Below are 13100 nucleotides of genomic sequence, written 5' to 3'. Positions count from 1 at the left end.
TGATTTTATAAGTAATTCTTTATAAACATACTTTTAAATACCAGGCATGCTTTCAATGGTTGAACATACCAGAATTTTAAAATACCAGTAACACATTGGTCCAAGCCAAGTCTATTCAAAAGAACTTTTTAGAGTCAAGTTAACAGGATGGCTGATCATTTCACAAGGATCATACCAGGTCAAAAACCCAAACTGACAATAATATTAAAAGACCAAGTAGAAGGAATACTTGGATATCTTTTGAGAAAAAAGGTTTTTAAATAACTTGTTAACATGTCTTAAATCCTCCATTCCTTCTTTTTAAATACTGTTAATCAATGACTTAAGGAAAAAAACATCTTAATTACTGTTTCCTTAAAAACTAAGATTTATGCCCTGACCGGAGTGGCTCTTTGAGCATCGTCCCACACAGCTACAGGTCATTGGTTCGATTCCCAGTCCGGGCACTTGCCTGGGTTGTGGTACCGGTCCCCAGATAGGGTGCGTGTAAGAGGCAACCAATTGAAGTTTCTCTCACACATTGATAATTTCTCTCCCTCTCTTTTTCCCTCTCCCTAAAAATAAAATTAAAATCTAAAAAAACACCCCTAAAATTTACATTTACACTCAAATGACTAACTAAATCAGGAATGTGCTCTTAAGAGTTTGGAGTAGTTTTAGTTCAAGATTAGAAATTTCTGCCATGAAGTTGTTTCTCCAAGTTTCCCACAATTACCGCAAAATGGAATAGCTAAGAAACTTAAAGGGAACATGAATGATGACGGTTGAGTTTAACGAATGCAAAATAGGCAATAAGGAAAATAATTCTGAAAGCAGCCACAAATCCATTTCCCACTCTCAAAACCTCAAATTGTCTTTTTTAAATAATGAATATTATTTTACTTACATTAGAGTAAAAACTTACATTGTCTTACTTACTAGGTATATAACAAAAAGGATACACCATCAATTAGATGGTGTGCACAAAATAAAACCAGACTACAAAACAACAATTAGGGTTTGCTTTTGTTACTTGGAAGTAACCGGACTTCTCTATTGGCGTTATCTCTATGCAAAACATATCTCTCTAACATATCTCTATTAACAGTACTGTTTTTATAGAGAATAAGGAGGAAACGATGAAATATTATCCTCAATACATACATAAGGGAGCAGAGAATTTGAGGTCAACAAGTTTTTTTCCACTGATCTAAACAATAAATTTCTCCAAAAAAGTGGGAGAGTCCTTCAAGAAGTTATATGCAACATGATGTAAAATTTAGCAAAGACTACATATATACAACCCCAATTTTAACCATGACTTAAGATTCAATACAACCATTACTAGAGCGAAGGCAAGGAGAGAGGGGGAAGCTGAAACCACGTGTGCTTTCTCAACAGACAGGGTGCATCTGCTCTGTTACTGTTTGTTTCATCACATCCTAGCCATATTCTTGAGTTTAGCGCAGAAAAACACTTGTAAAATATTAAATTTTACCAGAGGGAAATTGATTTTGCTATAAGAACGTCTCAGATTACCACTTAATCTCAACCAAACTACATCAAACACTGAAAATAATTATATATATAGTTTATAAAGTAAACGTGATCACTATATTTAAAAGAAATGATAACTTTGAGAAGTACCACAGCAATAATTTTTAAGCTGAAGCAATATAAAGCCCTCCTACAGTAACTGCCAGATTCTTCAGCTAAAAGGCACAGTCTTGATTTAGTTAAGCAAGTCCAGCAGAAGAGCCACCTCCCTCCTGAGTGCTGCTCCCAGCACGGGCCTCTCCTTATGGAGCTGTATTTCACAAAAGTTCCTGGGGGGGCAGTGGAATCCACAAATGGAGTTTAAACAAAGTTTTAAACTTGAGCCTTTGTAGTCTGAAATGGAGTGGTGGAAATAAACACATTATCATCATCCTACAGTTTCTACTGACTCCTCCGCCCTCTCCCTTGCTTCAGACCCCAGTGAGACAGGGTAGTTAGATAACTAGTGCTGTTATTGGAAAACCACATCTTAACACTGGACGTTAGCACTGAATCACCTGCACATTCAATGCAGACACCAAGTAACTTCCATGATCCCATTAATATGTATTTTGTAATTTCCAGGATACATGAAAACCAAGCTTGTGATTGCATATGCAGTTCTGCCACTTAGAAAATTAAAATTTCAAACTGTAGCAAAAGTATAATCTGTATTTACAGACCCTCAACATCATATATCATATATATTACCTATATATCATATATTGAACATGTTAACAACTAGATGATATGGGCAAATTATCACATTAAACTAACCTACGTTAGGAGGTAGAAGTCAGCAGTTCTAACACTCAATTCAACCTATTGCATGTAAAGAACTTATAACAATTGTGCACCATAAAAGCACAACTAATTTATCATCACACGGCACCATTCTCCCCAAATTACAAAGTCCTAACAATTCTGGCTGATGATTAAAGAAGACAAAATAAGCACTAAATCTACAGAAAAATGTACATGCAAACTAAGCTTCACCCTTAATCTTTACAGGACAGTTTCTTCTGACATGTACTTTTTAAAGAACTGGACATCAAAAAACAATAGCATACAAGGGGAATGCTTGAGTTACCACAGCAGTCTACAATAGTTGCAATACTACCTTAAGTTATTTTTTATAAGCTGTATAATCTTGGCTTAAATGCTTACTATTCAAACTGTCCCCAACAGAGCCAATAACTGCCCAGGTTTGTCCCTGAACTTATTTTTTGAAAAGTCATCCATCTTTGGAAGCCAGAGTTTTTTCTTCCAATTGCCCTAGAAATAGCAGGTGCATTGTAACCCAAAATTGGAAGAAACAGAAGCAGCCCCTCTCATAAACCATTTACTTATCAGAGAATGTAGCATAATTGCTAAAATCTGTACACTTCTTAAAAGTTGAGAAAAAGTTTATGTCTAGCAGGGGCTTCCTAGCAACTAGTCTCTGACAGACACTATACAAAATGCATTAAGAAGGGTTTGCTAGAAGTCTCTGCAGATACTGTCAGGGGATTTCACAACAGACATATGTGTGAACTAAAATTTGCTGACTAAGGGTATAATCCATGAACTTGCTTTTAGCCATAGAGTGGGTGCACCAAAGAATATGTAATATGGCTAATTACCACCATGGAAGATTCTGCCTTCACCTCCCCTCACTATCAACCACTCCGTGTAAGTTCACTCACTGCTTGCCCTGACCCTAGGGATCCATTCACTTTCCATAGCCCAAAGAGGCTGCTGAAAAGCTGTCAAAGTAAATCTGTGCTCACTTTTTGGATAGTTTAATTTCAATGGAGCATGAAACACCCCAGGACAGTTAATAAGTTTAGCCAGGCGTGCTGTTCTCCCTAATATATTTTAATTATGCATCTGTTTTAATTGTAACCAGATTAAGTGACTGGAAAGACACAAATTAGAATTTTCCCTAATGGCTATTGGAGCTTTTCATCAGCTTTTAAACACTAACAACATTTAAAAAATAGGTAGAGCCACGAACACAACTGTGACTTTTCCAGCAATCAATGCAGTTTCTTTGACAACAGTTCAGGTCTCATTAGCCACCCAAACTAACCCAAAGGCAGACGACAATTTCAGACTCTAGAGGCGTCTTCATCCTCAATAAGCACAAAAGAATCACTAACGTCTAATGTACAACTCCCAAACAGAAACGAAAGCTCGGGCTTTTATAAAGTGCTAACTCCATCAACTCGTGAGAGGCAGGGGAGCAGGAGAGACCATCAGCAGCATTATCCAGGCTCGAAGTAAAGTATACTACACGTCAAAAGGGCAAGATGAAGCAGAGTACGATCCTCTTTCCACTATTTTGGCAACTGTCAAACGTGCGTTTTAACCTCGGGAAATACAAGTGTCCGTCCCATCAATAAACGGAAACGTTACGGGGAAGATCTATTAGGGGGCGGGGAACGGCTTCCTTCCAACCCAGACGTAAAATCGCTCAATGTGCTTTTGTTGCACCAAGAAATACCTAAGACTTTTTTTTAATACATTCATTAAACAGTTTCCCAAATTGCTGTGATTTCCGCTAAGAAACTTAAGCGTCTGCCAAGAGCCGAGAAGCTAGGGAGAGAACCTGCAGCAAACTAGGAATCCAAACTCCCTCAGCCCGCCCAGCCCGCTCAAGTCCCGGGTGTTTCTGCTTTAGGTGTTAATGTTTACGCGTCTCCTAATTCAGGTGCCGGACCAGTTCCTCCAACACGCACTTCCAGCCTTAAAGCGGAGTCCCCACGCAGCCTGTCACCCCACCGTCTCACCCCCTTACCTGTCATCATAGCAGAAATCCGCACTTAGGGTGTTGAGATACAAGGCGAGCCCCAGAGCGCTGCTGACCAACTCTGCAATCATCTCTCCACTGCCTTCCCCTCCGGCTCGGCTCCCAGCGCGAGGGCAGCAGCGGCAACAAAAAACAGAAGCATCAATCCCCACCTTCCGCCGCCTTCTCCTCCCAGCTTCACTTTTCCCTCGCTTCCCCACCCTCTCTCCTCTCCCTCCCTTCTTCCCTTGGGTCCTCCCAAACCACCGCTCTCTTCCTCCTCCTCAGCCCGTCTCCGCAGCTCCTGCTTCCTCCCTGGGTGCGGGCTCACACCGCACTCCCCATGCCTGGAGCCCGCGAGCGGCGTTCGGACAACGCGCCCCCCGGCGGATTCACAGGGCTGCTCCTTCCCGCGGATCGAGGCCCCCACCCTAACCCATGGCAGTTCGGGGCGCCCTAGGTGAGGAGTGGGACGCGGAGGAGGTGGAAGAGTGCGGGATGGGGGCAGAGGGGCCGGACCCAGCCGGGCTCTGGGACCTGCGGGAGGAAGACAGAGAAAGAGGGGCGGGTGGGAGGGACAAGCGAACCGCCTCCCTTCGCCGCCGCCCGTGCACAGGGATCGGGTGCCGCTTGGGCTGACTCCAGCCGCTACAGCGGCTGCACCTCATTCACTCTTTATTAGCTCTCTGCCAGTCCAGCCCCTTCTCCAGTGAAGTGAGAAGCGGTGGTTGGAGACTCCAGAAGCTCCCGCGTGGGGCTCTCCGCGATGCCCCCCGCGCCTGCGTGGCCAACCCTCCGTCCACAGTTTGTCCAGCCCTTTTCTCCACCCATATCTCCTAAGGCTCCTCCCACACTACCCCCAACTCCTGGCTGCAGGCTCCTCCCACCCACCTCCCGCCTTCCTCCTGTTTCTTTCACCTTCGATTTCACTGTGGAGAGCCCGGGAGACCCTAGGGCGAATGCTGGAACACAGCCCGGGAGGGGGAGCTAGAGAAATCTGACCGAGGAGGATGCAGTCGCTCCTCCGGCTGCTGCCTTGCGGCGCCTGGCACCGGCTGGTTCTCAACCCAAGCGCTGCCAGGAGTCAGTTCAGTCACCTGGAGGCTTCTGGGGACCAGGAGAGGAAGAACAGGTTTGGCGAGTACTGCAGCCTCGGTTGCCACAGACACACAAGCGACCTCTCAAACACGCTCACTGTGCGTGAGCCGAGATGGGGTTGGGGTGGGCGGGGGTGGTGGTCTGGAGGAAGAAGGATCTTAGGAGGGAGAGATTTCAGCTTCGAGCCTACCGTTGTCCCAATTGTCAATGGAAAGCTGTGGGGGGACAACAATGGTCCCACAGTAGGTTAAAAAGAGAAAGAAAAAAAAAACCAAAGGAGTAAAGAAAGGCACATCGTGCGAGGGGTCTTTTGTGGTTTCACGGGGACTGTCAAGCTGACCTGAAAACAGAGAAGAGACGCCTCTACCGCCTACTACAGCACTATAACCTAGGAAGGCGGGAAGCTAATGCCCTTTCCTTTCCGCCCGGATACAGGACTTGATGGAAGGCGTCCAACATGATGAAATACGGTGTAGAAGAATGGCCTGTGTAGAACGAGCTCTGGGTACTAAAGTTGCAAGACCAAAGAGGACCAAGGCCTGCCCGATGCACCTCCTCCTGGCTTGGCCCTTTCTGCTGGAGGAGTGGCTCTGGTGGGCAGCGATGAACACTACTGCGGCGCCCCCTGCTGCATGTCAATCACAATGCATGGGAAACGACCCTGTAGAGGGCAGGCTTGCTGCTCTTACCGGGGCCCTCAAATGGCAGCGCCTAACTAGCAAACTCTCCAAAACCTCGGCAAGAAATTGAGCCCCTCCGGTGTCTATCAGTGGCCTGAAAAGCAAATACATGTAATGTGGCTTGGGTGTCTGCACTACAAATCTCCACCTTTTCCTGATTTCACACTGATAAAATGATGAATATTCATTACACCTATTATGCCATGTGTGCCCTGGGAGAAACAGAACACATGTAAAAGGGAATTGTATCTTTAAAGGCAAAGAGTGATCTTTCACTTTTCTTTCTATTTTTACTGTGTAACCTCTGCTCACTGTTGAAAAGGGTTTTTTTAATCCTATCAATTGACCCATCAAGGCCCTCTTCACAGCACTTACATGACCCTAGAACACTGGAGAAAGAAAGAGCACCCTACAGTTTGAGTCTCCACTCTGCTACTATTATCTGGACAACACGTGGCCAGTCACTTAACCTCTTTGGGTCTCAGTTTCTCACCCATATAACAGTTTTGATAATAATACCTATCTGTGGGTAGTATTATTATAAAGATTAAAGTAGTTAACTATGAAGCACCTAGAAGGGTCCTAAGAGCAAGGGAAATGTTTGCCATAATTATTATTATGTTCTCCAACTTCCTCCTTTCCTTTTAGTTGTCAACTAAAACCCAGATATTTACCATCATATCCGCACTACTGCATTCCTAGCCCGATCTGCCCTCATTTCCTGCATGCACTAGGTCAGTAGCCGTCTAAGTGCTCTTACTTCCACTTTTGCCACTGTATCCTCCCCACAGTCTTAACACATTTGACAGAGGTTCTTCTGAAAACCTACAATTTCTCTACTCTACAATGTTGAGTGACTTTTTGTTGCACATTGAATAAACCTCTTAATTCTTACCTTGGCCAGCCAGGCCCTCATAGGCTCTGACTGCCTCCCCCTCTTCACATGGAGCCCCAGCACTCTGGCAACACAGACATCCTTCTCTAAGATTTGCCACTTTCTCTTTCTCCCACATGGGAATGATTTTTCCCCAGATCTTCTCGAGCTCCTTGTCAGCATTCAAATTTTAGTTGAAATGTCATCGCCTCAGAAAGACTTTCCCTGCCCACACCTTATAAAGTAGCCTCCCCGAAATCTATCCCATTACCCTGTGTTATTTCATCATAGTCTGTGTTGTATCTGGCATCACCACTAGAATGGCAGCTCTAAGAGGGCAGGGACTTTTCTGTCTTCTTTTCTACATAATACCCAGAACCTTGAACATCTTGACAGGTAAAAGAAACTAAAAACACATGGCTGGTGTGTCTCAGTGGGTTGAGCACCAGCCTGTGAACCAAAGCTTTGCTGGTTCTATTCCCAGTCAGAACACATGCCTGGGTTGCAGCCAGGTCCCGGGCGGGGTGGGGGGGTGGCAGTGCAGGAGAGACAACCGCACACTGATGGTTCTCTCCCTTTTTCTCTCCCTTCCCCTCTCTCTAAAAATACATAAATAAAATGTTTAAAAATATATAAACTATAAAGTAAAAACAAAACAAACCCACAAAAAAGTTGACAATAAACAAACAAATGTGCTCTGCAGAACTGTATAACAACTGAAAATCCACAAGCTTACATCATGAGAGAATAAACTGATTTTTGTCAATGTTAAAGATAATTAATTAACAAAGGAGTAAAGAAGGAAGTAGGTTAAAACTTAAGGATGCACCAGTTCTGCAGGAAAACCTGTGGTAGGAAGTCACACAGAGACAACTCTCTTCAATAAGTAAGAAGACTCAGAGGCATAAAAGGTATAATGTTTGGAATCAGTGTGCTAAAAGCTTATAAGCATTTTTCAGAGTTGTCTCCCATTTTCAAGGCTCCAATAGTTTTAAGTATTTTCAACATTCCTTCCCCTCCTTTTCTCCCCTCCTCAACCGCAACTCCTCAGTATCAGAAGCCTAAGAGGCAGAAATGCTACAAAGTGGCACATATTGCTGTCCCTGATGAATGCAAGGCTGAAAATCCAGCTATGTTTGAGAAATCCAGTTGCTTTTAACAAATTTTCCTATTATAATTTAATGTGGGTTTCAATATTCTTCCAGTGCATTAAGCCTTGGTCACTTTCGGAGTGCTCTCTGAAGGCTGAGAAGCAGCCAATGCCTGTATTTTCTCCCTTGAACAGCTCTGGGGGATGGGCCAGTGGGGAGGAATCAGATTAAAGATGTCATCACTATCCCTGGACATCATATCAAATATAGGGACACTGCCTTTTAGTTTAAGATGGACACACCTATTGTGAAACTACTGCTTTGGTTTTGAATATGTATGTATAATTCCGTCTAAAGCTACTGTTGCTCTCCACAGATGAAGGAAATTAGGCTGGTTGACTTGAGTTTTGTACCCTATACACAAGAAGGGCAAAAAGTGCTAAGCCCTTATTTTCCTGAAGTAGATCCACACATCTGCTACCTCACCACTTCCTCAATGAATTCTTTTTTATAGCTGCCCCAACCTACCCTGCATTTGTTCTGCATTCCCCGTCCTTTGTTGTAGAATTCATACCTTCATGGTGCCAGTTCCTCAGGGTAAAGATTTCCTTATTTGCCTAAGACATTTTTAGTTTATTGTGCAATACCATCTTCCCTGTGGGTGTTGCATAAATATTAACTAAAAATCCACATCTGGTCTTGGTCGTCATTTCTATTTGTCCTAATATAACTTCTCTTTGAACAATTCATTTGGAAAGTGTGCCAAGGGTGAAATGTGGCCCATAAATTCTCCTGCTGCACAGAATGCCTTTTAAAATGCCCATGGATTTGGTTATTTATGAACAGAAGATTTGCACCCCTTCCTTGCCCTCTCAATTCTAAAAGTATACCACGCCAAAGTAATTACAGTCTCCCATATGTTTTGTGAAAAGGTATCCAAGAATCTCCCGCTAAAATCTTAACAGATTGACGAGGAAGCAGAAAAACACTAGCCCAGCAGGTGAAACTGCCTGTTTAGGGAGGTCAGAACAGAGCTCTCTGCTGGGGGACTCATAAGCTCTGGGCTTTATTCAGGAAATAACCCTGCAGGAGAAAAACAGCAGAGCGTGGATGAAATGTGGGTCAGGGAGCTGAAAGAGGCACATGGGCTACTTGGTTAACTAATGACAGTCAATGTACCAGCTACACACGTTAGAGTGAGATGTTTCCCAGCGTTACCATAAAATGCTGCCCTGAAGACACTACAATATGTAACATTGCTTTACTCCAAAACTTGTGATCCATTAGGAATATAATTAGGACACTGCAGCCACAGAAACAGATCCTGTCACCTCTGTCACAAACCCAGGGCTATTAAGAACCAGCTGCTACTGAAATAATGATCACTTTAAGAATCTCACAGTCTCCCAGTTTCCAATTCAGAGGATGTGCTGGGGGGAGAAAAGAGAAGAGGAGGAGGAGTGTAGAAATAACATGTTAATAACCAGATATGAATAATTACAAAGATGTTGAGGCTAATGATAAAATTCAGAAACTCAATCAAGAAAAGCAAGGACGCTTCCTTTGTAGAATCTCTGAATGTATTCACATGCACTGGTATAAACTGTGATCAAAAATATTCTAACAGCTTGAAAAATTGCACAGAATCTTGGGTAACAGAGTTTTGATAAGCCTCAGACTCTGTAGAATAAAAGGTAAAAGATAAAGAGAAGATTAGTTTTGATATGGATATTAAATTAACCAGTTGTTTATAAATGTTGCCTTTACTTTACCCCAACATGAACCTTTTAAGGCAGCATTGTCCAATGGAACTTTCTTCTAAGGTGATTTTATATCTGTGCTCTCCAGTGGGCTAACCATCAGCTGCATGTGGTGAGCGAGCACTTATAATTTGGCTAGTGTGACTAAGGAACTGAATTTTTTATTTTAATTTTAATTAATTTAAAGAGAGACAATGGCTAGTAGCTACTATATTGGACAACACAGCTTAAGCTATCATAGCCTCCTAGCTGCCCCCCAGGCCCTGTGCCTTGCAGGAGAGTTCATACAATGCCAGTTGCCTACTCCTCCCACTGGTCAAAGCTTTAGTCCAGGGTTGTCCAACCCATGGCCTACAGGTTGCATGAGGCCCAAGATGGCTATGAATGCGGCCCAAAACAAAATCATAAATTTACTTAAAACATCACAAGATTTTTTTGTGATTAAGTGTTGCAATATATTTAATATGTGGCCCAACACAACTCTTCTTCTTCCAGTGTGGCTCAGAGATGCCAAAAGCTTAGACCCAAACCTCTTGCTTTGACCCCAACTGCACCCATGTGTAACTCATAAGGGTACTGAAGAATTAAAGATTTTAGCTGTAGTTATAATTGATAGGCTCAAGTGATTAGTGCATGTGGAAAGTTTTTCTAAGAACTGGCATGCAGTACCTAGGTGTCTCCAGGAAGTCAACGAGCAATTCAACCTTTATGCTCTAGGGGCCTGCAAGCCATGGAAATGGTATCTGAGCCATTGTGTTCCAGGGAGGGAATGTCCTTGATGCAGATAAAGGATTGTTGATCAGCAGATAAAGAAATTCTAGGAATATTGCCACTCTGGACAACAACTGTCACCTGATTAACCTTTTTCCAAACCCTTTGCTGCCCCTTATAAATAGGTTGACTTGAATGAGACACTCAGATGGTTTTTAGGGCACATAACCCACTCTCTTCTCAGATTGTCAGCACCTGAATAGAGCTCCTGTAAAGATTCAATCCTTGTCTCTACTTATTAGTTCTGGTAGTGCAGGCAGCACGAATGCTGACTATTCCAGTTTTATAACTTCCTTTTATTTATAAAATAGCTACGAGCTATTGAACACTGTTTAGGTATTAGACATCTTACTGAACACCTTGTGTTCGTCATTTCATTTAATCCTCACAACAGCCCTGAGAGATAGGTACCATTGCTACATCTTTTTTACAGGTAAAGAATGGAGGCTCAGAAAGTTTTCGAAAATTGTCCAGTCTTCCATTCTCTAAGTGGTGGAGCTGACATTTGAACTGATGTCTTTTAACTATTCACCCAATGATAGGTTTTTTATTGATTTTAGAGAGAGAGGAAGTGAAAGAGAAAGATGGAGAGAGAGAGAAATTAATGTGAGAGGGAAACATAGATCAATTGCCTTCCATACACATCCCAAGTGGGGATTGAACCCACAACATTTTTGGTGTATGGGATGACACTCAAACCAGCCAAAACACACTGCCAGGGCAAAATGTTTTAATTAAATTCAAAGTCTTCCTCCTCTGTCCTTCTTCAGATGTTTCAAGATAAAATACTGCAGAACTCTTCCTTTGTCTACTACTTCTGATTTTTCCCAAAGTTGATATAGAAACCTACAAAAGCTACAATGCAATATATAATGGAAACCCTTCCCCGTAAAATAAACAACTCACATACCATATATTTTTAAGAATAAATATATTCATATCATGCATAGAAATTTTTCCTAACATAATCTATATCATCTATTAGGAGAATAGTTAAGGTAAGTAACATAATCCAACCCCCAACACAATAATGAAAGTATTAATATAAAGTACAATTTGGAAAACCAAAAAAAGCATTCATAAAAGTGACAATATTATGTTAAAGACCTCACCACAAATTTGCACCTTAAAAAGCATACTTAATGCATTTATTATTCCAAGAAATGACTAGAAAATCTATGTACAGTTTGTGTTGTTAATCTAATCATAAATACAGATATCAATGTATTTAAAACTTTTGCAATAGACAATTAAGTTGCCCATTTAAATGAATAAATATCTTATATTTTGTAATACTGTACTGAATAATTACAAATGAATGACATATTTAGAGCCTTATATGTAGACTTCTACCACCCTATATTTTTTCTTTTCAAGTGCTGTTTCTTTCATCTTTTTTTTATTCTTTGCAATCTATTCTTTCATTTTCAAATATTTTGCTCCAACAAAAGCATTTAAATCTTAATGCTCAAAACAACAAAGTCATGCTAACACATCTGAAGACCTGCCCTGTGATATACACACTAGTAAGAAAACAGGTTGTCTGCAATGGTAGATTTGAAGCTAAGACATTTATTTTCTTGGCACTCAATTCCAAAAGGCAGTCCTTGGATTGAAGTGGACAGATGATGAAGACATCGAATTCATAAATTCCAAGCGGAACATCAATGGGAACATTGGTCAAAAGCCTCTCATCGTTACGAACCTCTTTCCTGAAGTTAATCACACACCAATGCTGGGCATACAATAATTGCAGCCCAGAGTCCCCCTTAATTTATATCACGGACACATGCTATGGGCAGTCACTGACCTGCTTTGTGTCAGTATGGGCCAATTTGCACTTTCTAGAAGTTTATATAAATAGAAATAGCACTATGTACTTTTACTATGGGGTTGGTTTCTTTCACTAAGCATAAGTATTATGAGATTCTCTCATGTTTTCATGTATATTAATAGTTTGCTTCTTTTTTTCCTGAATAATACTCCATTTGTATAACTATACCATATTTGTTTATCAGCACAGTGCTTGGAGTCCTTAGAATGCATCAAATCACTCTTTTATTTTTTTGCCCATTTTAAAAATGGTATTGTTTGTTTTCTTCTATTTCATTTTCAGTTTGTTATATTCAAAATACAAGTTCTGTTTTAGATATTAATTTGCAAACTTTTTTTCTCCATGTAAGTTGATAAACATTCAAATTGTTTCCAGTTTGGGGCATGCAAACAAAACTCCTCTGAACATCCATGAAAAGTCTTCATTCATATGGACATAGGCTTTCATAGCTTTGGGATAAATACCCATTAGTATGATTGAGTCCCTTAGTCTATAGTGTTTAATATTTTAAGAAACTTTCCCAAAATGGTTATACCATTTTACATTCCCACAAGCAGCTTATGAGAGTTCCATTTACTCCACATCCTTGCCAACATTTCATAGGATCAGACTTGTAAATTTTAGACATTGTAGTAGGTGCATGGGGGTACCTCATTATAATTTTACTTTGCATTTCCCTAATACCAGTAATGTGGAGCACCTTTTCA

General features: G+C 41.4%; 1 protein-coding gene across 2 annotated transcripts in view; it reads right to left on the bottom strand.

Moving 5' to 3' along the window:
- TMTC2 (transmembrane O-mannosyltransferase targeting cadherins 2) overlaps positions 1-4410 on the bottom strand; it is a 402099-nt gene extending 397689 nt beyond the window's left edge. For both annotated transcript variants that reach the window (XR_006784765.1, XM_045830613.1), the window contains exon 1: positions 4295-4410. Coding sequence is in view for 1 of the 2 variants with exons in the window: in XM_045830613.1 (XP_045686569.1) it covers positions 4295-4377 (83 nt within the window). In the remaining variant the exon portion in view is untranslated. The remainder of the gene's footprint in view (positions 1-4294) is intronic.
- Positions 4411-13100: the final 8690 nt, after the last annotated feature.

This window comes from Phyllostomus hastatus, unplaced genomic scaffold (genome assembly GCF_019186645.2).
Source record: "Phyllostomus hastatus isolate PE091 unplaced genomic scaffold, TTU_PhHast_1.1 phas_contig_152, whole genome shotgun sequence".
Lineage (NCBI taxonomy): Eukaryota > Metazoa > Chordata > Mammalia > Chiroptera > Phyllostomidae > Phyllostomus > Phyllostomus hastatus.
Note: the sequence above shows the minus strand (reverse complement) of the source record. Positions and strands in the feature narration are given on the sequence as shown.